This window comes from Haemorhous mexicanus, chromosome 34, assembly GCF_027477595.1.
Source record: "Haemorhous mexicanus isolate bHaeMex1 chromosome 34, bHaeMex1.pri, whole genome shotgun sequence".
Lineage (NCBI taxonomy): Eukaryota > Metazoa > Chordata > Aves > Passeriformes > Fringillidae > Haemorhous > Haemorhous mexicanus.
In genome coordinates this window covers 156,870-182,059 of record NC_082374.1, presented here as the reverse complement: position 1 = coordinate 182,059, position 25,190 = coordinate 156,870, and the positions used below count along the sequence as shown (strand labels likewise).

At 64.6% G+C, this 25,190-nt stretch overlaps 3 protein-coding genes across 6 annotated transcripts; 1 reads left to right on the top strand and 2 right to left on the bottom strand.

Annotated features, from left to right (window-relative positions):
* Positions 1 to 1,823: 1,823 nt before the first annotated feature.
* TIMM29 (translocase of inner mitochondrial membrane 29) lies at positions 1,824 to 5,040 on the bottom strand. The gene is made up of 2 exons (XM_059872085.1): positions 4,883 to 5,040; positions 1,824 to 3,401 (listed from the first exon to the last, which is right to left on the bottom strand). Exons 1-2 carry the CDS (start codon positions 4,953 to 4,955, stop codon positions 2,800 to 2,802), a joined length of 675 nt encoding a protein of 224 aa, XP_059728068.1. The 5' UTR covers positions 4,956 to 5,040; the 3' UTR covers positions 1,824 to 2,799.
* Positions 5,041 to 8,662: 3,622 nt separating this feature from the next.
* Positions 8,663 to 20,456, bottom strand: KEAP1 (kelch like ECH associated protein 1). Its single transcript, XM_059872083.1, has 6 exons — positions 20,249 to 20,456; positions 17,574 to 18,176; positions 15,658 to 16,325; positions 13,376 to 13,581; positions 10,678 to 10,854; positions 8,663 to 9,119 (listed from the first exon to the last, which is right to left on the bottom strand). The coding sequence occupies exons 2-6, from the start codon at positions 18,129 to 18,131 to the stop codon at positions 8,929 to 8,931; spliced, it is 1,800 nt and encodes a 599-aa protein (XP_059728066.1). The 5' UTR covers positions 18,132 to 18,176; positions 20,249 to 20,456; the 3' UTR covers positions 8,663 to 8,928.
* On the top strand, positions 20,456 to 24,967 carry ATG4D (autophagy related 4D cysteine peptidase). Of its 4 annotated transcripts, none has more exons than XM_059872075.1 (10): positions 20,456 to 20,938; positions 21,494 to 21,577; positions 22,079 to 22,252; positions 22,352 to 22,964; positions 23,057 to 23,121; positions 23,233 to 23,483; positions 23,756 to 23,834; positions 23,963 to 24,001; positions 24,089 to 24,205; positions 24,526 to 24,967. In XM_059872075.1, the coding sequence occupies exons 1-10, from the start codon at positions 20,602 to 20,604 to the stop codon at positions 24,960 to 24,962; spliced, it is 2,196 nt and encodes a 731-aa protein (XP_059728058.1). In that variant the 5' UTR covers positions 20,456 to 20,601; the 3' UTR covers positions 24,963 to 24,967. The 4 variants fall into 4 exon arrangements, with proteins under 4 accessions (XP_059728058.1, XP_059728057.1, XP_059728060.1 ...); XM_059872074.1 differs by having other exon boundaries at positions 21,494 to 21,604; XM_059872077.1 differs by having other exon boundaries at positions 21,494 to 21,604; positions 23,925 to 24,001; positions 24,526 to 24,816.
* The last annotated feature ends 223 nt before the right edge of the window (positions 24,968 to 25,190 follow it).

Genomic DNA, 25,190 nt, shown 5'->3' with positions numbered 1-25,190 from the left:
GCTGTTTTAGGGGTTTTTATCTTTTTTTTTTAATTTGAGTTTTTTTTGGGTTTTTTTTTTGGGTTTTTATCGTTTTTTTAATTTGGTTTTTTTGGTTGTTTTTTTTTTTTCCCTCGGAGTTCTTTTTTTTTTTGTTTTGTTTTGTTTTTTTTGGGGGGGTTTGGGGTTTTTCTTGGGGTTTCTTTGTTCAGTTTTTTGGCAGTTTTTTGGGGTTTTTTGGAGGATTTTTTGGGGTATTTTGGGGGTGTTTTGGGTTTTTATTGGGGTTTCTTTTTGGGGTTCTTTTGGGGGCTTTTCATTGGGTTTTTTTTGGGGGGTGTTTTGGGTTTTTATTGGGGTTTTTTTATTTGGTTTTTTTTGGGGGTTTTTTTGAGATTTTTTGGGGGGAAAGGTTTCTTGGGTTTTTTTGTTTTTTGGGGGATTTTTTGGTTTTTATTTGTTTTTTTTGGGGTGCTTTTTGGGGTTTTTTTTGGGGTTTTGGGGGTGTTAGGGGGTTTTATTGGGGTTTCTCTATTTGGGTTTTTTTGGGGGGTTTTTGGGGGGTTTTGGGGTTTTTTTTGTGTGTTGTTGTTGTTTTTTTGGGGTGTTTTTGAGGTATTTTTTGGGGGGAAAGGTTTCTTGTTTTTTGGGGGGGTTTATTGGGGATTTTTTGGTTTTTATTGGGTTTTTTTGGGGAAATTTTTTAGGTTTTTTTGGGGGTTTTTGGGGTTTTGGGGGTTTTATTGGTGTTTCTCTGTTTGGGTTTTTGGGGACTTTTTGGTTGTTTTTATGTTGTTGCTTTTTGGGGGAGCTTTGGGTTTTTAGGTTGGTTTTTGGTGTTTTTTTATCAGGACTTTTTTGGGGTTTTTTTTTTGGGAGTTGGAGGATTTTGTGCTTTCTCTATGACAAAAACCCCCGCACAACTCCGAGCCTCACCCAACCCTTTATTACCCTCTGCGACTCTTTTGGGTTTCATTGGGGTTTTTTGGGATTTTTTGGGGGTGTTCTGGGTTTTTATTGGGGTTTCTTTTTGGTTTTTTTGGGGCTTTTTGGGGTTTTCATTGGGGGGTTTTTTGGGGTTTTGGGTTTTTATTGGGGTTTCTTAGTTTGGTTTTGGGGATTTTTTGGGGTTTTTTTTGAAGTTTTTTGGGGGGGAGTTTTTTGGTTTTTGGGGGAGGTTTATTGGTTTTTTTGGAGGGGGTTTTTGGGGTTTTTTGGAGGTTTTTTTGAGGGGAGTTTTTTGTTTTTGGGGGAGGTTTAATTGGTTTTTTTTGGAGGGGTTTTTTTGAGTTTTTTTTGAGGTTTTTTGGGGGGGAGTTTTTTGGTTTTTTGGGGGGTTTAATTGGTTTTTTTGGAGGGTTTTTTTGGGGTTTTTTGAGTTTTTTTTAGGGGGAAGTTTTTTGTTTTTTGGGGGAGGTTTATTGGGGTTTTTTTTGGGCGGGAGTTTATTGTTTTTTGGGGGGGGTTTATTGGTTTTTTTGGAGGTTTTTTTTTGGGTTTTTTTGGAGGTTTTTTTGGGGGAGGGAGTTTATTGTTTTTTGGGGGAGTTTTATTGATTTTTTTTTTTAGTTTTTTTGGGGGGGAATTTATTGTTTTATGGGGAGGTTTTATTGGGTTTTTTGGGGGGGAGTTTATTGGTTTTTGGAGGGGGTTTTTGGGGTTTTTTTGAAGTTTTTTTGGGGGGAGTTTTTTGTTTTTTGGGGGAGGTTTATTGGTTTTTTTGGAGGGGTTTTTTTGAGGTTTTTTTGAGGTTTTTTGGGGGCTTTTTATTGTTTTTTTGGGGTTTTTTTTCGGGTTTTTTTCAGTTTTTCCCTGTTTATTTTGCTGCCAAACCCCCGCAGAACTCCAAACCGCGACCTCTCCTTTATTAACCCTTTTCACGGCTCCTCCGGGCCGAGCTCGGCCGGGCAGAGCAGCACGGCGGCGCGGCTCTCCCGGTGCCGCCGCTCGTTCCGTTCGCAGCGGAGCTCCCGGGGCCGCAGGGTGCGCAGCGCCGCCCGCAGCCGCCCGAACTCCTCCTGCCGGGGCCGCGCTTCGGGGTTTTTGGGGGATTTCGGGGTTTTATTGGGGTTTTTTTTTTGGTTTGGGGTTATTTTTTGGGGGTTTTTTGTTTGGTTTTTTGGAGGTGTTTTGGGTTTTTATTGGGGTTTCTTTGTTCAGTTTTTTGGGGTTTTGGGGCGGCTCTTTTGGGTTTCTTTTTGGTTTTTTTGGGTTTTTTTTTTTAGTTTTTTGGAGGTGTTTTGGGTTTTTATTGGGGTTTCTTTTTGTGTTTTTGGGGGTTTTTTGGGGGTTTTCATTGGGGTTTTTTTTGGGGGTTTTGGGGTTTTTTTGTGTGATTTTTTTTGGGGTGTTTTTGAGGTATTTTTTTGGGGGAAAGGTTTCTTGTTTTTTGGGGGGGTTTATTGGGGATTTTTTGGTTTTTATTGGGTTTTTTGGGGGGGCTTTTTGGGGGGTTTCATTGGGGTTTTTTGGGGGATTTTTTAGGGTTTTTTGGGGTGTTTGGGGGTTTTATTGGTGTTTCTCTATTTGGGTTTTTTGGGGGGGTTTCATTGGGGTATTTTTGGGAAAATTTTAGGGTTTTTTGGGTTTTATTGGTGTTTCTCTGTTTGGGTTTTTCGAGGGCTTTTTGATTGGTTTTTTGTTGTTTTTTGGGAGAGCTTTGGGCTTTTAGGTTGGTTTTTGGTGGGTTTTTGGGGGGGTTTTATCAGGACTTTTTTATTTGGTTTTTTTTGGGAGGTGGAGGATTTTGTGCTTTCTCTATGACAAAACCCCCGCACAACTCCGAGCCTCGCCTTTATTACCCCCCAAGATGAACCCTTTTCACGGCTCCTCCGGGCCGAGCTCGGCCGGGCAGAGCAGCACGGCGGCGCGGCTCTCCCGGTGCAGCCGCTCGTTCCGTTCGGAGCGGAGCTCCCGGGGCCGCAGGGTGCGCAGCGCCGCCGGCAGCCGCCCGAACTCCTCCTCGTTGATGTCGCAGTCGCGCAGCGCCGCCTCCAGCAGCCACCAGCGGCCCAGGAAGCCCAGGTCCAGCAGCGAGCCCCGCTCCCACAGCCGCGGCCGCAGGTGCGGGCAGCGCGCCCGGTAGAGCGCGGGCTCGGCGCCGTGCGGGTCGGTACCGGCCACGGCCAGGAGGCCGAAGGAGCGGACGCGGATCCGGTGCCGCTCCCGGAGGCGCAGCAGGCGCTGCACGTGGCGCTCGGCGCGGGGGCTCCGTGAACCGGGAGGGAGCTGCCCCAGCTGCGCTCCCGCCGCCACCGCCGCGCCCTCCAGGGAGCTGCGGTCCGGTACCGAGCGGGCCAGGCCGGTACCGAGAGCCAGCGCGGCCAGCGAGGCGGCCGTGACGGCGGGGCGGCGGCGGGCGGAGGAGGCGGCTTCGCGCAGCGAGGAGGAGTAGTCCCGGAGGAGAGCGCGGAGCCACAGGGCTGCGGGAGGAACGGGGTTACCGGGGTTACCGGGGTTAACGGGGGTTACCGGGACCGGGAATGGGGAACGGGAATGGGAACGGGAATGGGAATGGGAGAGAGCGCGGAGCCACAGGGCTGCGGGAGAAACGGGAACCGGGGTTACCGGGGGTTAACGGGGGTTACCAGGACCGGGAATCGGGAACGGGAATGGGAACGGGGGAGAGCGCGGAGCCACAGGGCTGCGGGAGGAACGGGAACCGGGGGTTACCGGGGGTTACCGGGACCGGGAATGGCAACGGGAATGGGAACGGGGGAGAGCGTGGAGCCACAGGGCTGCGGGAGAAACGGGAACCGGGGTTACCGGGGGTTACCGGGAACGGGAATGGGAACGAGAATGGGAATGGGAGAGAGCGCGGAGCCAGAGAGCTGCGGGAGGAACGGGAACCGGGGTTACCGGGGGTTACCGGGACCGGGAATGGGGGAACGGGAATGGGAACCGGGAACGGGAACAGGAACGGGGGAGAGCGCGGAGCCAGAGAGCTGCGGGAGAACCGGGAACCGGGGTTACCGGGGGTTACCGGGGTTACCGGGAATGGGAACGGGAGAGAGCGCGGAGCCACAGGGCTGCGGGAGGAACGGGGTTAACGGGGTTACCGGGGTTAACGGGGGTTACCGGGGGTTACCGGGACCGGGAACGGGAACGAGAATGGGAACGGGAGAGAGCGCGGAGCCACAGGGCTGCGGGAGAAACGGGAACCGGGGTTACCGAGGGTCACCGGGAACGGGAATGGGAACCGGGAATGGGAATGGGAGAGAGCGTGGAGCCACAGGGCTGCGGGAGGAACGGGAACCGGGGTTACCGGGGGTTACCGGGACCGGGAATGGGAACGGGAATGGGAACCGGGAATGCGAACGGGAATGGGAACGGGGGAGAGCGCGGAACCAGAGAGCGGCGGGGAGAACGGGAACGGGGAATTAACGGGGGTTACCGGCAATGGGAACGGGAACGAGGGAGAGCACGGAGCCAGAGAGCGGCGGGGAGAACGGGAACGGGAATAGGAAACGGGGACCGGGAACGGGGAACCGGGGGTCAGGGGGGACCGGGGGCGTCACCGGGGGGAAACCGGGGAAGGGGGAACGGGAGGGCCACAGGGGGATCAGGAGGGAACCGGGGGTTCACCGGCAGCTCGGGGGTCAGGGGGGAACCGGAGAGACCGGAGGATCACGGGGGGGTCAGAGGGCTCGGGGCGGGGACCGGGGGGGTCACGGGGGGTCAAAGGGGTCAAGGGGGTCACAGCGGAGCTGGGGCCAGGCTGGGACACGGGGGGGGCTGGGGACCCCCCGAGACCCCCCTGGGTTATGGGGAACCCCCCCAGGCCCCCCCGAGACCCTCCCGGGGGCCCGAATCGCCCCTCCCCCCCCACCGGAGCCCCCCGCGCCCCGCCCCCCGCAAAGGCCCGGGTTCCCGTCACCCTGAGAGCCTCCGGGTCCCCCCTCACCGAGCCGCGTGTCCCCGAGGCGCGCCCAGAGCCCGCGGCTCGCCCCGGCCGCCGCCGCCGCCGCCGCCGCCATCACCGGAGAGGCTCCGCCCCGCCCGGAACCAAAGCGCTGGGGACGCGGGGCGGGCGGGACGCGGACGCGGTGACACACGCGGCGGGCGAAACCATGGCGGGGAGCGGGGTAGGGGGGGGTGGTGGGCGGAACCAATAATGCGGGGAGGGGGCGGAGCCGCGCGTGCGCGGAGCGGCCCCGCCCGGTTCAAACAGCGCGCGGGAGGGAGCGCCGAGAGCGAGCGGAAAAAATGGTAAAAAAGGGGAAAAAAACGGGGAAAACGGGCGGGGAGGGAGGAGAGCTGGCCCCGGGGATAGAGGGAGGGCAGCGCGGTCCCGGCGCGGGCTCCGGGGCTGTCACACCCCCCCCCCCCCCCCCCCAGGCTTCGGTGCCCCTTTTGCGCCCCATCCCCGTTTTCGCCCCATTCCCTGACATTTCTCCATCCCCGTTTTCTCGCCGTGCCCGTTTGTTTCTCCCCCGTTCCTGTCATTTCCCCATCCCCGTTCCCATCCCTGTCCGGTTCCCATCCCATTCCCTGTCCCTGTTTCCCGTCCCCGTTCCCTGCCCCATTTCCCCGTCCCCATCCCATCCCCGTTCCCTGCCCCATTCCCTCGTTCCCGTTCCCCGTTCCCGGTGCCCAGGAGCCCGCGTGTTTCCCGCCGGTGGAGGAGGTGGAGGAGCTGAGCCAGGAGCTGCTGCGGGAGCTCAGCTCGGGCTGCACCGAGGAGCTGCTGCGCCGGGGGCTGCACCGGCGGGAGCGGCTGCACCGGCGCCTCTGGGAGGTGCAGGGCCGGGCCCGGGAGCTGACTGAGGGTCAGTGAACCCAAACACCCCAAAACAGCCCGAAATACCCCCAAAACAGCGCCCACCGACACCCCAAACCAGCCCAAAACATCCTCACTGACATGCCTGCGGGAGGCGCAGGGCCAGGCCCGGGAGCTGGCCCAGGGTCAGTGACCCCAGAACAGCCTGAAATACCCCAAAACAGCCCCAAATACCCCCAAAACAGCCCTAAATACCCCCAAAACAGCCCCCACCAACACCCCAAACCAGCCCGAAATAGCCCCAGTGACACACAGAGCCAGGCCCGGGAGCTGGCCCAGGGTTGGTAACCCCAAAACAGCCCCAAATACCCCAAAACAGCCCCAAATACCCCAAAACAGCCCCACTGACAGCCCAAAACAGCCCTAAGTACCCCAAAATAGCCCCAAATACCCCCAAACAGCCTCAAATACCCCCAAAACATCCCTCAATACCCCAAAAAAGTCCCACTGACAGCCCAAAACAGCCCTAAATACCCCCAAAACAGCCCTAAATACCCCAAAATAGCCCAAAACAGCCCCAGTGACACACAGAGCCGGGCCTGGGAGCTGGCTGAGGGTTGGTGACCCCAAAACAGTCCCACTGAGAGCCCAAAACAACCCTAAATACCCCAAAACAGCCCTAAATACCCCCAAAACAGCCCCCACTGACACCCCAGCCCCCTGCTGTGCCCCCCCCCAGCCCCCTGGGTGCCCAGGCCCCATTTCTCCCCCCAGGCCTGGCCGCGGCCTAGGCCAGGCTCTGCCGCCGCCTCCGGGGCGCTCAGGCCGAGGCCAGGCTGTGCCCCCAGCCCCCTGAGTGCCCCTTGGGTGCCCCCCCCAGCCCCCTGGGTGCCCCCTCATGCCCCTGGGTGCCCCCAGCCCCCCCATTTTTCCCCCCAGGCCTGGCCGAGGCCGAGGCCGGGCTCTGCCACCACCTCTGGGCCACTCAGGCCGAGGCCAGGCTGTGCCCCCATGCCCCTGGGTGCCCCTTGGGTTCCCCCCCAGCCCCCTGGGTGCCCCTTGGGTGCCCCCCCAGCCCCATGGGTGCCCCCTGGGTGCCCCCAGCCCCCCATTTCTCCCCCCAGGCCTGGCCGAGGCCTAGGCCAGGCTCTGCCGCCGCCTCCGGGGTGCTCAGGCCGAGGCCAGGCTGTGCCCCCAGCCCCCTGAGTGCCCCTTGGGTGCCCCCCCCCAGCCCCCTGGGTGCCCCTTGGGTGCCCCCACAGCCCCCTGGGTCCTGCTGGGTGCCCCCAGCCCCCCATTTCTCCCCCCAGGCCTGGCCGAGGCCTAGGCCGGGCTCTGCTGCCGCCTCCGGGGCGCTCAGGCTGAGGCCAGGCTGTGCCCCCAGCCCCCTGAGTGCCCCTTGGGTGCCCCCCCCAGCCCCCTGGGTGCCCCCTCATGCCCCTGGGTGCCCCCAGCCCCCCATTTTTCCCCCCAGGCCTGGCCGAGGCCTAGGCCAGGCTCTGCCGCCTCCTCCGGGGTGCTCAGGCCAAGGCCAGGCTGTGCCCCCATGCCCCTGGGTGCCCCTTGGGTGCCCCCCCAGCCCCATGGGTGCCCCCTGGGTGCCCCCAGCCCCATGGGTGCCCCCTGGGTGCCCCCAGCCCCCCCATTTCTCCCCCCCCAGGCCTGGCCGAGGCCGAGGCCGGGCTCTGCCGCCGCCTCCGGGGCGCTCAGGCCGAGGCGCAGCGGCTCCGCGGCCGCGGGCAGGAGCTGGACACGGAGCTGGAGCGGGCCCAGGGCAGCCTGAGCAGCGCCAGGGACAGGACCCAATATCCTGGAGTGGAGATTTTGGGGGTTTGGGGAGATTTGGGGCTTTTTGGGGGGATTTTGGGGCATTTTGGGTGCTGTATTTGCCTTGACCACCCCCACAGTGCTGTGCCAGGCCCAGGGCGGCCTGAGCAGGCCCAGGGACAGAACCCAATACCCTGGGGGTCTGGGGGTGGGGGTCCTGCTGGATTTGGGGAGATTTTAGGCTTTTTGGGGGCATTTTTGGATTTTTTGGGGGGGGGGTTGAGGTTTTTTGGGTGCTGTTTTTGCCTTGACCACTCCATGTCTTTGTGCCAGGCCCAGGGCAGCGTGAGCGGGCCCAGGGACAAAATCCAATATCCTGGGGGTGGGGGTCCTGCCGGATTTGGGGGGATTTTAGGGTTTTTGGGGGAGATTTTGGGGGATTTTGTGGTTTTTGGGTGTATGTTTGCTTTGACCCCCTCACGGTGCTGTGCCAGGCCCAGGGCAGCCTGAGCAGGCCCAGGGACAGAACCCAAGATCCTGGGGTGGAGATCCTGGGGGATTTGGGGAGATTTGGGGTTTTTTAGGGGCATTTTGGGGTTTTTTTTGGGTGTGTGTTTGCCTTGACCCCCCCCCACGGTGCTGCGCCAGGCCCTGCAGGAGCTGCAGGAGCAGCTGCAGCAGCTGGAGCAGAACCACGAGGAGGAGGAGGAGCAAAGCCTTCCTCCCGACGTGTGAGTGAGCACGGGGGGAGACCCCCAGACCCACCGAGGCACCCCCAAAACCCCCCCTGAACCCCCTCAAATCCCCCCTGAACCCCCCCAGGTACGTGGCCCAGCTGTACTACGAGATCAGCCGCATCGACTGGGACTGCAGCGCCGAGCCCGGCCGCATCCGAGGGGGTGAGTGCCCCCCAAAACCCCCCCAAAAACACCCCCGGGACCCCTCCCAAGCCCTGACCCCCCCCGGGTTTTGCCCCCTCCCCAGTTCACTACGGCCCTGACATCGCCGTGCCCCTGGACGTGGACGGGGCTCAGCACTCGGGGACCTTTGTCAGCGATTTCCTCTGGGGGCTGGTGCCCACCCAGTGGAGACCCCGGAGACCCCCGGTGCTGCCCAGGGAGCCGCTGGCACCGTGACCCCCCCCCACCGGCTCCTGCAGACCCCCCCTCGTCACCCACAGCGTGAGACCCCTCCCCATTAAATCACCAATCTCTTTATTCCGCGTCCGGCCATCAGCAAAACCCCCAAAGCTGCCCTTGAGGAGGGGCAGGGAAAAGTCCTGTGAGCTTTTTTTGGGGTTTGAGGGGGGGTCTCGGTGCCCCCCCCCTTCTCTGCAATCCGCCGCCGGTGGGGGGATGGGTTTGTGGGGGGGGGGGGGTTTGGGGGAAGATTCTGGAATTTCGGGTGCGGGCTGCACCCGGAGCCCCCAGCCCCCCCCCCTGCCCCCCCCGGCGGCGCCAGGGTCAGCAAGACCCACCCGGGGGGGGCTCCTCGTCCTCGGGGGGGGTCTCCTGGGGGTGGCAGGGCTCCATGGTGACGGCCACCCCCAGCCCGCTGCGCCCCGAGGGCATCGGCGGCGTCACCTCGGTCCAGGCGTCCCCGGCGGGGTCGTAGCACTCCACGGACTCCAGGAAGGAGTGGCCGTCGTAGCCCCCTGCCCGGGGGTGAGGGGTCAGCCGGGACCACCCCAAAATCCCCCCAGAAACACCCCCAAACCCCCCCCCAGAAACATCCCAAAACCCATCCAGGAACCCACCCAGAAACCCCCCCAAAACACCCCCCCAGAAACATCCCAAAATCCCCCCAGAAACATCCCCAAAACCCCCCCCCAGAAACATCCCAAACCCATCCAGGAACCCACCCAGAAACCCCCCCAAAAACTCACCCAGAAACATCCCAAAATCCCCCCAGAAACACCTCCAAAACCCCCCCCAGAAACATCCCAAAACCCATCCAGGAACCCACCCAGAAACCCCCCAAAAAACCCACCCAGAATCCTCCCCAGAAATCCCTCAGAAACCTCCCCAGAAGCATCCCAAAATCCCCCCAGAAATCCTCCCCAAAACCCTCCAGAAATGCCTCAGAAACCCCCCCAAAAACCCACCCAGAAACATCCCAAAATCCCCCAGAAACACCCCCAAACCCCCCCTCAGAAACATCCCAAAATCCCCCCAGAAACACCCCCAAAACCCCCCCCCAGAAACATCCCAAAACCCGTCCAGAAACCCACCCAGAAACCCCCCCAAAACACCCACCCAGAAACATCCCAAAACCCATCCAGGAACCCACCCAGAAACCCCCCAAAACACCCACCCAGAATCCTCCCCAGAAATGCCTCAGAAACCCCCCCAAAAACCCACCCAGAAACATCCCAAAATTCCCCCAGAAATCCTCCCCAAAACGCCCCAAAATCCCCCCAGAAATGCCTTAGAAACCCACCCAAAATCCCCAGAGACCCCCCCCAAAAAACCTCCAGAATCCCCCCAGAAACCCCTCAAATGCCCCCCCAAGACCCCCAAGCCTCAAACAGACCCCTGGAGTGCCCCAAAAACCCCTGAGGACCCCTCAAATTCCCCCCCAGGACCCCCCCCATACCCAGGACGTAGATCCTGCCCCTGAAGGCCGTCACCCCCAGGGTAAAAGAGACCCCAAGAGCCCCCCAAAAACCCCTCAAATGCCCCCCCAGGACCCCCCAAAGCCCCCCCAAAGCCCCCCAGGACCCCCCATACCCAGGACATAGATCCTGCCCCTGAAGGCCGTCACCCCCAGGGTAAAACAGACCCCAAGAGCCCCCCGAAAAACCCCTCAAATGCCCCCCAAAAACCCCTCAAATGCCCCCCCAGGACCCCCCAAAGCCCCCCCAGGACCCCCCAAAGTCCCCCCAAAGCCCCCCAGGACCCCCCCCGTACCCAGGATGTAGATCCTGCCCTGAAGGCTGTCACCCCCAGGGGAAAACAGACCCCAGGAGCCCCCCAAAACCCCTCAAATGCCCCCCCAGGACCCCCCCCAAAGCCCCCCCAGGACCCCCCCCGTACCCAGGACGTAGATCCTGCCCCTGAAGGCCGTCACCCCCAGGGTAAAAGAGACCCCAAGAGCACCCCCAAAAACCCCTCACATGCCCCCCAAAACCCCTCAAATGCCCCCCAAAACCCCTCAAATGCCCCCCCAGGACCCCCCAAAGTCCCCCCAAAGCCCCCCAGGACCCCCCATACCCAGGACGTAGATCCTGCCCCTGAAGGCCGTCACCCCCAGGGCGCTCCTGCGGTGTCCCATGGGTGCCACGAAGCTCCAGGTCTGGGTGTCGGGCTGGAAGCGCTCGGCGCTGCTCAGCTGCTGGGTGCCATCGTACCCCCCCATGGCGTACAGGCAGTTCCCGAGGGCACACACCCCTGGGGGACCCCCAGAATCGGATTCGGCACCCCTGGAAACCCCCAGAGACCCCCAGAGACCCCCCCAGAGACCCCCCAGAAACCACAGAGAAAAACCGCCCAAAAACGACCCAAAACCGACCCAAAAATGACCCAAGAACGACCTAAAACGACCCAAACATCCCCCCCCCACCATGGTGTACAGGCAGTTCCCGAGGGCACACACTCCTGGGGGACCCCCAGAATCGGATTCGGCACCCCTGGAAACCCCCAGAGACCCCCCCAGAGACCCCCCAGAAACCACAGAGAAAAACGATCCAAAAATGACCCAAAACCGACTCAAAAATGACCCAAGAACGACCTAAAACGACCCAAACATCCCCCCCACCATGGTGTACAGGCAGTTCCCGAGGGCACACACCCCTGGGGGACCCCCAGAATCGGATTCGGCACCCCTGGAAACCCCCAGAGACCCCCAGAAATCCCCCAGAAACCACAGAGAAAAACGGCCCAAAAATGACCCAAAAACGACCCAAAAATGACCCAAAAACGACCCAAAAATGACCTAAACCAACCCAAACTCCTCCCAAATGCCCCAAACCCCCCCAGACCCCTCTGAGACCCCTCCAGGACCCCCAAAACTCCTCCAAGACCCCTCCAGGACTCCCCAAAACCCCTGTGGGACCTCCCAAACTCACCCCAAACCCCTCTGAGACCTCCTAAACTCCCCCCAAACTCCTCCGAGACCCCTCCAGGACCCCCCAGATCCACCCCAAACCCCTCTGAGACCCCTCTGAGACCCCTCAAACCCCTCTGAGACCTCCCAAACTCACCCCAAACTCCTCCAAGACCCCTCCAGGACCCCCCAAACTCCCCCAGGATCCCCCCCAGACCCCTCCAGGACCCCCCAAACTCCCCCAGGACCCCCCCCAGACCCCTCCAGGACCCCCCCAGCCCCACCTGCGCCGCTGCGGACGGTGGCCATGGGGGGGATGGGCTGCCAGCGGTCCCTCTCGGGGTGGGATCAGCCCCCCCAGACCCCTCTAAGACCCCCCCAAACCCCTCCAGGACCCCCCAGATCCACCCCAAACCCCTCTGAGACCCCCCAAACCCCTCTGAGACCTCCCAAACTCACCCCAAACTCCTCCGAGACCCCCCCAGCCCCACCTGCGCCGCTGCGGACGGTGGCCATGGGGGGGATGGGCTGCCAGCGGTCCCTCTCGGGGTGGGATCAGCCCCCCCAGACCCCTCTGAGACCCCCCAGATCCACCCCAAACCCCTCTGAGACCCCTCTGAGACCCCCCAAACCCCTCTGAGACCTCCTAAACTCACCCCAAACCCCTCTGAGACCCCTCCAGGACCCCCCAGATCCACCCCAAACCCCTCTGAGACCTTCCAAACTCCTCCGAGACCCCTCCAGGACCCCCCAGATCCACCCCAAACCCCTCTGAGACCCCCCCAAACCCCTCCAGGACCCCCCAAACTCCCCCAGGATCCCCCCCAAACCCCTCCAGGACCCCCCAAACTCCCCCAGGATCCCCCCCAGACCCCTCCAGGACCCCCGCAGCCCCACCTGCGCCGCTGCGGACGGTGGCCATGGGCGGGATGGGCTGCCAGCGGTCCCTCTCGGGGTGGGATCAGCCCCCCGAGACCCCTCCAGGACCCCCCAGATCCACCCCAAACCCCTCCGAGACCCCTCCAGGACCCCCCAGATCCACCCCAAACCCTCTGAGACCCCTCTGAGACCCCCCAAACCCCTCTGAGACCTCCTAAACTCCCCCCAAACCCCTCTGAGACCCCTCCAGGACCCCCCAGATCCACCCCAAACCCCTCTGAGACCCCCCCAAACCCCTCCAGGACCCCCCAAACCCCTCGAGGACCCCCCCAGCCCCACCTGCGCCGCTGCGGACGGTGGCCATGGGGGGGATGGGCTGCCAGCGGTCCCTCTCGGGGTGGGATCAGCCCCCCCAGACCCCTCTGAGACACCTCCAGGACCCCCCAGATCCACCCCAAACCCCTCTGAGACCCCTCTGAGACCCCCCAAACCCCTCTGAGACCTCCTAAACTCCCCCCAAACCCCTCCGAGACCCCTCCAGGACCCCCCAGATCCACCCCAAACCCCTCTGAGACCCCCCCAGACCCCTCCAGGACCCCCCAAACTCCCCCAGGATCCCCCCCAGACCCCTCCAGGACCCCCCAAACTCCCCCAGGATCCCCCCCAGACCCCTCCAGGACCCCCCCCAGCCCCACCTGCGCCGCTGCGGACGGTGGCCATGGGGGGGATGGGCTGCCAGCGGTCCCTCTCGGGGTGGGATCAGCCCCCCCAGACCCCTCTGAGACCCCCCAGATCCACCCCAAACCCCTCTGAGACCCCTCTGAGACCCCCCAAACCCCTCTGAGACCTCCTAAACTCCCCCCAAACTCCTCCGAGACCCCTCCAGGACCCCCCAGATCCACCCCAAACCCCTCTGAGACTCCTCCAGGACCCCCCAAACTCCCCCAGGATCCCCCCCAGACCCCTCCAGGACCCCCCCAGCCCCACCTGCGCCGCTGCGGACGGTGGCCATGGGGGGGATGGGCTGCCAGCGGTCCCTCTCGGGGTGGTAGCGCTCGGCCGAGCTGAGGCGGGCGCTGCCGTCGAAGCCGCCCACGGCGTAGAGCAGGCGGTGCAGCACGGCCACGCCCACCCCGATGCGCCGCGCCCCCATGGGCGCCACCTGCGCCCACTCGTCCCGCTCGGGCTCGTACCTGGGCAGGGGGGCACGGCGGGGTCAGGGCCCGCGACCCCCCCCCGAGGGGCATGGATCCCATGGTGGGACCCCCAGAGGGGCACGGATCCCATGGTGGGACCCCCAGAGGGGCACGGATCCCATGGTGAGAGCACCCAGAACCCAGAAACCCCACAGTGAGACCCCCAAGGGGGCACAGACCCCACGGTGAGACCCCTAAAGGGGCACAGACCCCTCTGTGAGACCCCCAGGAACCCAAAAACCCCACAGTGAGACCCCCAGAGGGGCACGGATCCCATGGTGGGACCCCCAGAGGGGCACAGACCCCACAGTGAGACCCCCAAAGGGGCACAGACCCCACGGTGACACCCCCCAGAGGGGCACGGATCCCATGGTGGGACCTCCAGAGGGGCACAGACCCCATGGTGAGACCCCCAGGAACCCAAAAACCCCACAGTGAGACCCCCAGAGGGGCACAGACCCCACGGTGACACCCCCCAGAGGGGCACGGACCCCTCTGTGAGACCCCCAAGGGGGCACAGACCCCACAGTGAGACCCCCAAAGGGGCACAAACCCTACTGTGAGACCCCCCAGGAACCCCCCAGAGGGCACGGACCCCATGGTGAGACCCCCAAGGGTGCTCAGATCCCACGGTGAGAGCACCCAGAACCCAGAAACCCCACAGTGAGACCCCCAAAGGGGCACAGACCCCACAGTGAGACCCCCAAAGGGGCACAGACCCCACAGTGAGACCCCCAAAGGGGCACAAACCCCACTGTGAGACCCCCAGGAACCCCCCAAAGGAGCACAAACCCCTCTGTCAGACCCCACAAACCTCACGGTGAGACCCCCAGCCCCACAAACCCCCCCCAGCCCCATTTCCCTCCCACACCTCTCCACAGAGCAGTGGTGGGCGCAGCCGTGGGACCCCCCCACCCCCATTTCCATCCCCCCCAGCCCCATTTTTACCCCCCCCAGCCCCAATCCCCCCTCACCTCTCCACGGAGCAGTGGTGGGCACACCCATGCGACCCCCCCAGCCCCATTTCCATCCCCCCCAGCCCCATCTTTACCCCCCCCAGCCCCATTTCCATCCCCCCCAGCCCCATTTCCCCCCTCACCTCTCCACGGAGCAGTGGTGGGCGCACCCGTGCGACCCCCCCAGCCCCATTTTTACCCCCCCAGCCCCATTTCCATCCCCCCCCAGCCCCATTTCCATCCCCCCCAGCCCCATTTCTACCCCTCCCAGCCCCAATCCCCCCTCACCTCTCCACGGAGCAGTGGTGGGCGCACCCGTGGGAACCCCCCAGCCCCATTTTTACCCCCCCAGCCCCATTTCCATCCCCCCCCAGCCCCATTTCCATCCCCCCAGCCCCATTTTTACCCCCCCAGCCCCATTTCCATCCCCCCCAGCCCCATTTTTACCCCCCCAGCCCCATTTCCATCCCCCCCCAGCCCCATTTCCATCCCCCCCAGCCCCAATCCCCCCCTCACCTCTCCACGGAGCAGTGGTGGGCGCACCCGTGCGACCCCCCCAGCCCCATTTTTACCCCCCCACCCCCATTTTTACCGCCCCCAGCCCCATTTCCATCCCCCCCAGCCCCATTTCCACCCCCCCAGCCCCATTTTTACCCCCCCCAGCCCCATTTCCGTCCCCCCCAGCCCCATTTCCATCCCCCCCCCACCCCCATTTTTACCCCCCCAGCCCCATTTCCATCCCCCCCAGCCCCATTTCCATCCCCCCCAGCCCCATTTTTACCCCCCCCAGCCCCATTTCTACCCCTCCCAGCCCCAATCCCCCCTCACCTCTCCACGGAGCAGTGGTGGGCGCACCCGTGCGACCCCCCCAGCCCCATTTTTACCCCCCCAGCCCCATTTCCATCCCCCCCAGCCCCATTTCCATCCCCCCCAGCCCCATTTCCATCCCCCCCAGCCCCATTTTTACCCCCCCAGCCCCATTTCCATCCCCCCCAGCCCCATTTCCATCCCCCCCAGCCCCATTTTTACCCCCCCAGCCCCATTTTTACCCCCCCCAGCCCCATTTCCATCCCCCCCAGCCCCATTTTTACCCCCCCCAGCCCCAATCCCCCCTCACCTCTCCACGGAGCAGTGGTGGGCGCACCCGTGCGACCCCCCCACGGCGTAGATCAGCCCGTCGATCACTCCCACCCCGACGCGGTTCCTGGGCACGCTCATGGCGGCGCAGGGCGCCCAGCGCCCGCTGAGCGGGTTGTAGCACTCCACGGCCGCCGAGTCCGTGTTCCCCTCGGCCGAGTTGTTCCTTCCCCCCACGGCGTAGAAAAGCCCCCCGACCACGCAGCCCCCCAGCCCCGAGCGCGGCGTCTCCATCTCGGCCAGCCGCAGCCACGCTCCCCTCTCGGGGTCGAACGCCTCCAGCGTGCTCAGCGACCTCCTCAGGTAACCCCCGGCGGCGTAAATCAGCTGCCGCACCTTGGGGGTCCTGCCCCCCGGCGTGGGTTTGTGCAGGGAGAGGTCGCGGAAGACGCGGGCCAGGTAGCGCAGGGCGTCGCGGCCGAGGTCGCGGCGGAGCTGGGCGCGGAGGAAGCGCGGCGTGAGCGCGTGGCAGCGCACGGCGCGCAGCAGCGCCGGGAGGAACGGGGCCCGCGCCGCCCGGTCCTGCTGCACCCAGGCCAGGCACGCCTGGAACACCTCGGACTCGCAGCGCACGTTCAGCTCGTCGCGGCTCAGCAGCGTGGCCAGCTGGCAGTGCGAGAGGGAGAGGAACTCCTCCTGCTTGGAGACCTGAGGGAAATGGGGAGAAATTGGCAAAAATCAGCTCAAAAACAGTCACAGAATGGAATCCTGGCAGTGCGAGAGGGAGAGGATCTCCTCCTGCTTGGAGACCTGCACAAAAATGGGGAGAAAATGGCAAAAATCAGCTCAAAACCGGCCACAAAGTGGCATCCTGGCAGTGCGAGAGGGAGAGGAACTCCTCCTGCTTGGAGACCTGGGGGAAAATGGGGAGAAAATGGCAAAAATCAGCTCAAAACCGGCCCCAAATTGATATTCTGGCAGTGGGAGAGGGAGAGGAACTCCTCCTGCTTGGAGACCTGGGGGGAGAACAGAGAAAATGTCCCAAAATTGGCAAAAATCAGCTCAAAACCGGCCCCAGAATGGAATCCTGGCAGTGGGAGAGGGAGAGGAACTCCTCCTGCTTGGAGACCTGGGGGAAAATGGCAAAATTGGCCAAAATCAGCTCAAAACTGGCCCCAGAACGGCATCCCAACAGTGGGAACTCCTCCTGCTTGGAGACCTGCTCAAAAATGGGGGAGAAAATGGCAAAATTGGCAAAAAGCAGCTCAAAAACCAGCCCCAAAGTGATATCCCAGCAGAGGGAACTCCTCCTGCTTGGAGACCTAAAGGGGAAAGGTCAGGGGATGATCCCCCATTGCTGACAGGATGCCTCGAACCCCAAAAAAACCCCCAAAACCTCATGAAACGCCCCTAAAACCCCCCAAAACCTCATGAAACGCCCCCAAAATCCCCCAAAACCCCTCCATACCTCAGCACAGTTCAGGTAGATGTACTCCTGTGCCCTCTGCAGCAGCTCCAGGCAGCCCAGGGTCTGTCTGTGCTGTACCCCCATTGCTGATGGGACCCCCAAACCCCCTGAAATCTCCCCCAAACCCCCCCCAAACCCCCCCAGACCCCTTTTTACCTCAGCACAGTTCATGTAGATGTACTCCTGTGCCCTCTGCAGCAGCTCCAGGCAGCCCAGGTGCTCACTGGGGTCCCTCCACCGTGTACCCCCATTCCTCATGGGACCCCCAATCCCCCCCAAATCCCCTGAAATCCCCCCCAAACCCCCTGAAATCCCCCCCAAACCCCCCCAAACCCCCCCAAACCCCCTTTTACCTCAGCGAAGTTCAGGTAGATGTACTCCCGCGCCCTCTGCAGCAGCTCCAGGCAGCCCAGGGTCTGTCTGTGCTGTACCCCCATTGCTGATGGGACCCCCAAACCCCCTGAAATCCCCCCCAAACCCCCTTTTACCTCAGCGAAGTTCATGTAGATGTACTCCCGCGCCCTCTGCAGCAGCTCCAGGCAGCCCAGGCGCTCGGCCAGCGCCGCGATGCCGATGGCGTTGCTGGGGTGCAGCTGCCCCCCCAGGAAGGCGCAGCAGGCGCCCACCACGGCGTCCACCTGGTACATGAGGGCCCCGTGCAGCAGCGGCAGCACGCAGCGCTCGCCCACCGCCACGGCCGCCGTGTAGGCGAACTCCAGCAGCCCCTCCATGGCCCCGGGCTGCACGCCCTCGATGGGCACCTCGGCCAGGCCCCGCTCGCGCAGCCCCGCCGTGAACATGGCCCGGAAAACGGGGCTGGCGGCCGCCAGCACCACCCGGTGCGCCCGCAGCTCGGTGGGCGGCAGGTCCCGGCGGTGGCGGACGCGCAGGGTGACATCGCACAGGTGGCCCTGCAGGCGCAGCTCGTTCATGGCCGCCAGCGCGGCCGCGGGGTGCTCGGAGAGCGTGTAACGGGACAGGGACGAGCACGGCGACGGAGTCACCTCGGCCCGGAGCTCCGGGAGCGGCGGGGACGGGCTGGACATGGCGGGGGAGAGGGCGGGAGGCGGCGGGGGTGACGGGTGGAGAGGCTGTGGGGGGAGAAAAGGGGGTTAGAGAGGGGAAACTGAGGCACGGAGGGTGGGGAGGGGGACAGGAATGGGATTTGGGGGGAGAAAAACGGGGTTAGAGAGGGGAAACTGAGGCACGGAGGGGGACAGGACTCGCTGGAGTGGGTTATGGGGGGGTGGAGAGGCTGTGGGGGGAGAAAAATGGGGTTAGAGAGGGGAAACTGAGGCACGGAGGGTGGGGAGGGGGTCAAGACTCCCTGGAATGGGATTTGAGGGGAAATAACAGGGTTAGAAAGGGGGAAACTGAGGCAGGGAGGGGGACAGGATCTCCCTGGCATGGGTTATGGGGGGGTTATGGGGTGGTGGAGAGGCTGTGGGGGGAGAAAATGGGGTTAAAATGGGGAAACTGAGGCACGGAGGGGGACAGGACTCGCTGGAGTGGGTTATGGGGTGGTGGAGAGGCTGTGGGGGGAGAAAAGGGGGTTAGAGAGGGGAAACTGAGGCACGGAGGGCGACAGGATCTCCCTGGCATGGGTTATGGGGTGATGGAGAGGCTGTGGGGGGAGAAAATGGGGTTAGAGAGGGGAAACTGAGGCACGGAGGGGGACAGGATCTCCCTGGAGTGAGATTTGGGGTGGTGGAGAGGCTGTGGGGGGAGAAAATGGGGTTAGAGAGGGGAAACTGAGGCACGGAGGGGGACAGGATCTCCCTGGAGTGGGATTTGGGGTGATGGAGAGGCTGTGGGAGGAGAAAAGGGGGTTAGAGAGGGGAAACTGAGGCACGGAGGGTGGGGAGGGGGACAGGAATGGGATTTGGGGGGAGAAAAACGGGGTTAGAGAGGGGAAACTGAGGCACGGAAGGGGACAGGATCTGCCTGGAGTGGGATTTGGGGTGATGGAGAGGCTGTGGGGGGAGAAAATGGGGGTTAGAATGGGGAAACTGAGGCACGGAGGGTGGGGAGGGGGACAGGAATGGGATTTGGGGGGAGAAAAGAGGGATAGAACAGGAGAAACTGAGGCACAGAGGGTCAGGAGGGGGTCAAGACTCCCTGGAATGGGGTTTGAGGGGAAATAACAGGGTTAGAAAGAGGGAAACTGAGGCACGGAGGGGGACAGGATCTCCCTGGAGTGGGATTTGGGGTGATGGAGAGGCTGTGGGGGGAGAAAAATGGGGTTAGAGAGGGGAAACTGAGGCACGGAGGGGAACAGGATCTCCCTGGAGTGGGTTATGGGGGGGTTATGGGGTGGTGGAGAGGCTGTGGGGGGAGAAAATGGGGTTAGAGAGGGGAAACTGAGGCACGGAGCGTGGGGAGGGGGACAGGAATGGGATTTTGGGGGAGAAAAGAGGGATAGAACGGGGGAAACTGAGGCACGGAGGGGGACAGGATCTCCCTGGAGTGGGATTTGGGGGGGGTTTAGAGTGGGGGAAACTGAGGCACGGAGGGTGGGGAGGGGGACACAGCTGTCGTCCCCCCCCAGGGACCTTTTTGGGGGACCCCAGGGGGGTCTCACCGGTCCCTGTGGGTTCATTTTGGGGCTCTGGCAGCCCGAGCCGCTATCGGGGCGTCCTGGGCCGGATTTTGGGGTGTCCCGAGCGGCATTTTGGGCCATTTTGGGTCTATTTTTGGGCCATTTTGGGTCTATTTTTGGGGCTTTTTTGGATCTATTTTGGGGCTGTTTTTGGGCTGTTTCGGGGCCATTTTTGGGGTTATTTCGGGGCTGTTTTGGGGTTATTTTGGAGCCGTTTTGGGGCTATTTTGGACCTGTTTTGGGGCTATTTCGGGGCTGTTTTGGGGTTATTTTTGGGCTGTTTTGGGGTTATTTCGGGGCGGTCTCACGGCCCGTGCAGCGCCCCCGGTGCCGGAGCTGTCCCGCCGCTATTTTGGGGCTCCCGGGCTGTGTTTGGGGCGATTTTCGGGGTCTCACCGGCCCGTACCGATCCCGGGGGGTGTTTTGGGGGGGGGTCCCCAGGGTTATTTTGGGGTTATTTCGGGGGGATTTCGGGCATCTCAGCGGTCCGTGCCGGTACCGGCGCGTCCCGGGGGATGTTCCGGGGCTCCCGGGGGGGTTTGGGGATATTTTGGGGGGTCTCACCGGTTCACGCCGCGGCCCCGGGGCCGGGGGGGCGGGGGGGGGGGCCGTGACTAAGCAGCGCGCGGAGCCCCCGCCGCGATAAGAGCCCCGGGACACGCCCTGTGACGTCACGGACACGCCCCTCGCCGCAATAAGAGTCCCCCCGGGGCCGGTGGCGGTACCGGGAGGGTCCCCGTGACCCCGCGGTGTCCCCGGGACCCCTCCCCGCTGTCACCCGGGGGGGGTCCTGTGGCTCCCGTGTGACCCCAGAACCCCCCTGGGACCCCCCCCGGGGTCACCCCGGGACCCCAAAATGTCCCCGGGAGTTCCCGGGGTCCCCCGGGGGAGCCCCAAAGTCCCGAAGTGACCCCGAAATGTCCCCGGAGCCCCCGCCCGGCCCCGGGGTCCCGGCCCTGGCCCCGCCCACTCTCCGTGACCACGCCCACACGCGGCTGATCTGCATAGCCCCACCCGCTTGTCGCGGTCACGCCCCTCTGCTCGGGCTCCGCCCCCTTCCCGCCTTCTCGTTCTGGTCACGCCCCCTCCGGGGCCCCGCCCCCCCGCGCGCCGCCGCCGCCATGAGCGGGGGGGGGGAGGGACCGGGACCCCCCCCGGCACCGGCACCGGCACCGGGACCCCCCTCCGGGACCGAGCGGGGCGGGCAGCGCGTGCGGGGCCGCGTCCTCGCGGCCTGGAACAGCGTCAAATACGGTGGGGACCGGACACCGGGACACCGGGAGGGGGACACCGGGATACCGGGACACCGGGAACGGAACACCGGGGCACCGGGAGAGGGACACCGGGATACCGGGAGACCGGGAGAGGGACACCGGGGCACCGGGATACCGGGAGAGGGACACCGGGGCACCGGGAGAGGGACACCGGGAGACCGGGACACCGGGATACCGGGAATGGAACACCGGGACACCGGGAGAGGGACACTGGGATACCGGGACACCGGGATACCGGGCGAGGAACACCGGGAACGGGAACAGGAAAGGGATACCGGGAACGGGACACCAGGAACGGGAAAGGGATACCGGGACTCTGGGAAAGGGATACCGGGAGAGGGACACCGGGAACACCGGGACAGTGAGAAAGGGACACCGGGAGAGATACTGGGAACGGAACACCGGGACCCCGGGATACCGAGATACCGAGAAAGGAATACCGGCATACCGGGACATTCGGGATTCGGGGTCCCTGGATTTGGGGGTCCCGGGGTTCGGGGTCCCGGTGTCCCCCGTGACCCCCGTTTCCCCCCAGGCTGGACGCTGCGGCCGCGGCCCCACTTCAGCGCGCGGGACCCCCTGTACCTGCTGGGGAGGGTCTACGCACCGGGGAACGGGGGTGAGCGGGACCCCCGGGGGGCTCGGGGTGAGCGGGACCCCCGGGGGGCTCGGGGTGAGCGGGGGGAGCGGGACCCCCGGGGGGCTCGGGGCGGTCCCGAGGGTCTCGAGGGTCTCAGAGAAGTCTCGGGGGTCTCAGGGCGGTCCCGGGGGTCTCAAGGCGGTCTCGGGGGTCCCAGGGGTCTCAGGGCAGTGCCGGGAGTCTCAGGGCAGTCTCGGGGGTCTCAAGGCGGTCTCGGGGGTCCCAGGGGTCTCAGGGCAGTCCCGGGGGTCTCAGGGCAGTCTCGGGGGTCTGAGGGCGGTCCCGGGGGTCTCAAGGCGGTCTCGGGGGTCTGAGGGCGGTCCCGGGGGTCTCAGGGCAGTCCCGGGGGTCTCAGAGAAGTCTCGGGGGTCTCAGGGCAGTCCCGGGGGTCTCAAGGCGGTCTCGGGGGTCTCAGGGCGGTCCCGGGGGTCTCAGGGCCATCCCGGGGGTCTCGCACGGCCTCTCTCTCCCCCTCCGCAGAGGAGCTGGCTCGGTTCCGGCGGGATTTCTGCTCCCGGTTGTGGCTGACGTACCGGAGCGGGTTCCCGGCGCTGCCCGGGACCCCCCGCACCACCGACTGCGGCTGGGGCTGCACCCTGCGCAGCGCGCAGATGCTGCTGGGCCAGGGGCTGCTGCTGCACCTGCTGGGCCGCGGTGAGCGACCCCCGCCCCGGCCAGGGACCCCCGGGGCTGCGGGGAGACCCCCGGGCCCGCGGGACCCCTCCCCGAGCCGCCCCCGTCCCTCAATTCCAGACTGGATGTGGCCGGAGGCGCTGCTGGAGCTGGAGCCGGGGGGGCCCCGCAGGACCCGCGACCCCCCGGGACGGGCACGGGACCCCCCGGGACGGGCACGGCCCCCCCGGGATGGACCGAGGGTCCCCCGGGACGGACACGGATCCCCCAGGACGGACACTGCGACCTCCGGGAGGAGACGGGACCCCCTGGGATGGACCCAGGACCCCCCAGGACAGGCGCGACCCCCCCAGAATGGGCAGGGACCCCCCAGGATGGACACGGAGAGGTCCGGGGGGATCCGGGACCCCCCGGGACAGCCCCGGGACCCCTCGGGACAGCCCCGGGACCCCCCGGGACAGCTCCGGGACCCCTCGGGATGGGCACGGGACCCCCCGGGAAAGCCCCGGGACCTCCCGGGACAGCTCCGGGACCCCTCGGGACGGGCACGGGACCCCCCGGGCGCCCCCCGAGCCCCCCGGGAGGCGGAGCGGCGGCACCGCGCCATCGTGTCCTGGTTCTCCGACCACCCCCGGGCCCCGTTCGGGATCCACCGGCTCGTGGAGCTGGGCCGGGAGTTCGGCAAAGGCGCCGGGGACTGGTTCGGCCCCGCCATCGCCGCCCACCTGCTCCGGTGAGCGGGGCCGGGGGGGCTCGGGGGGACCCCCGCGGGGTTGGGGGGGGGGTCGCGGGGCCCCCCGGACCCACCGTTCCCGTCCCGCTCAGGGGGGCCGTGGAGTCCTGCACGGAGACCCCCGGGCTCGCCGTCTACGTGGCCCAGGATTGCACCGGTACGGGGGGAACCGGCGGGTTCCCGGTTTGGGGGGGTCGGAGGGGTTGGGGGCGAGCCCGGGGGGGTTCGGGGGGCCGGGAAGGAGCAGCCCCCTCCCCTTTTTTTGCAGTTTACAAAGGGGACGTGGCCAGGTTGGTGCGGGGCGACCCTGACGGGGGAACAGCGGCACCGGGAACACCGGGACCGAGAACGTCGGGAACACCGGGAATGCCGGGATTGGGAACGCTGGGAGCTCCGGGACACGGGACACCGGGAACACCGGGAGCACCGGAGCCGGGGCAGCCCCGCGGGCTCGTCCTGCTGGTGCCGGCGCGCTTGGGGGGCGAGAACCTGAACCCCGTGTACGTGGAGTGCGTCAAGGTGGGTCTGGGGGGCGATCCCGGAGCCGTTCCCGGTGCCGTTCCCGGTGCCGTTCCCGTTCCCGGTGCCGTTTCCGTTCCCGGTGCCGTTTCCCGTTCCCGGTGCTATTCCCGGTGCCGTTCCCGTTCCCGGTGCCGTTCCCGGTGCCGTTCCCGTTCCCGGTGCCATTCCCGGTGCCGTTCCCGTTCCCGGTGCCGTTCCCGTTCCCGTTCCCGGTGCCGTTCCCGTTCCCGGTGCCGTTCCCGGTGCCACCGCGTGTCCCCCCCCTCCAGGAGCTGCTGCAGCTCCGCTCCTGCCTCGGCATCATCGGCGGCAGGCCCCGGCACTCGCTCTTCTTCCTCGGCTTCCAAGGTACCGACCCCGCCAGAGGGGGGCCCGGGGGGGGTCCCCGGTGCTTCCGGGGGTCCCGACCCCTCCGTGCCCCCCCCCCCCCCCCCCCAGGTGATTCCCTGCTCTACCTGGACCCGCACCTCGTCCAGCCCTGCGTGGACACGGCCCGGGAGAATTTCCCTCTCCAGGTGGGTGCCCCCCAAAATCGGCCTCTGGGGGCTCTGGGGGGCGATGAGACCCCCCCCAAAAATACTTTTCCTGTCCCCCCCCCCAAGTCCTTCCACTGCTGCTTCCCGCGGAAAATGCCCTTCGGGAAGATGGATCCCAGCTGCACCTTCGGCTTCTACGCCCACGGGCCGGAGCTGGAGCAGCTCTGGGGGGACCTGACCCGGGTGAGTCCCGGGGGGTCGGGGTGTGCTCACCCCCCCTTTTCCCGGTGCTGCCCCCCCCCCCTTTTCCCGGTGCTGCCCCCCCTTTTCCCGGTGCTGACCCCCCCTTTTCCCGGTGCTGACCCCTCCCCTTTTCCAGGTGCTGACCCCTCCCCTTTCCCGGTGCTGACCCCCCCCCTTTTCCAGGTGCTGACCCCCCCTTTTCCAGGTGCTGACCCCCCCCTTTTCCAGGTGCTGTCCCCCCCTTTTCCCGGTGCTGACCCCCCCCCCCTTTTCCCGGTGCTGCCCCCCCCTTTTCCCGGTGCTGACCCCCCCTTTTCCAGGTGCTGGCCCCCCCCTCGGCTCCGGAGCGTTATCCCATCTTCACCCTGGCCGAGGGCCACGCTCAGGACCAGGCCCTGGACGCCCCCCCCGGGCCGCCCCCCGCCCTCCCCCGCCGGGGGAAACGCCCCAAAAAACCCAACTCGGACGAGTTCGTTCTGCTGTGAGCCCCCCCCGAACCCCCCCAAAAACACTGGATCGGCCTCGGCTCGGGGGGGGGCCGCGGGCACCTCCCCCCTCCCCAAATTGGGGCAGGTTTGGGTCACTACTGCCCCCCCCCCCACACTCCGGGACCCCCCGAATTCCCGGGACCCCCCGAATTCCCGGGACCCCCCGTTCACTGTCAGAGGCTGCTCAGGGTGGGGGGGGGGGGTTATTTATTGCTCCACTCAGGACCCCCCCGGCCGCGCCCCCCCCCCCCAAAATAAAGACGACTTGAACCGAGCTCAGCGTCCCCGAGGGGTCCCGAGGGGTCCCGGGGCTTTTCCGGGGCGGTTCCGTTGGGTTTTGGGGCCTCCTGGGGCACCTCCAGAACTGCTGGGGATGGCTGAGGTGGTTCTGGTGCTTTCCCGGGGCTCTCAGGGGCTTTCCTGGGGCTCTCAGGTGTTTTCCTGGGGGTCTCAGGTGTTTTCCCGGGGCTCTCAGGTGTTTTCCTGGGGGTCTCAGG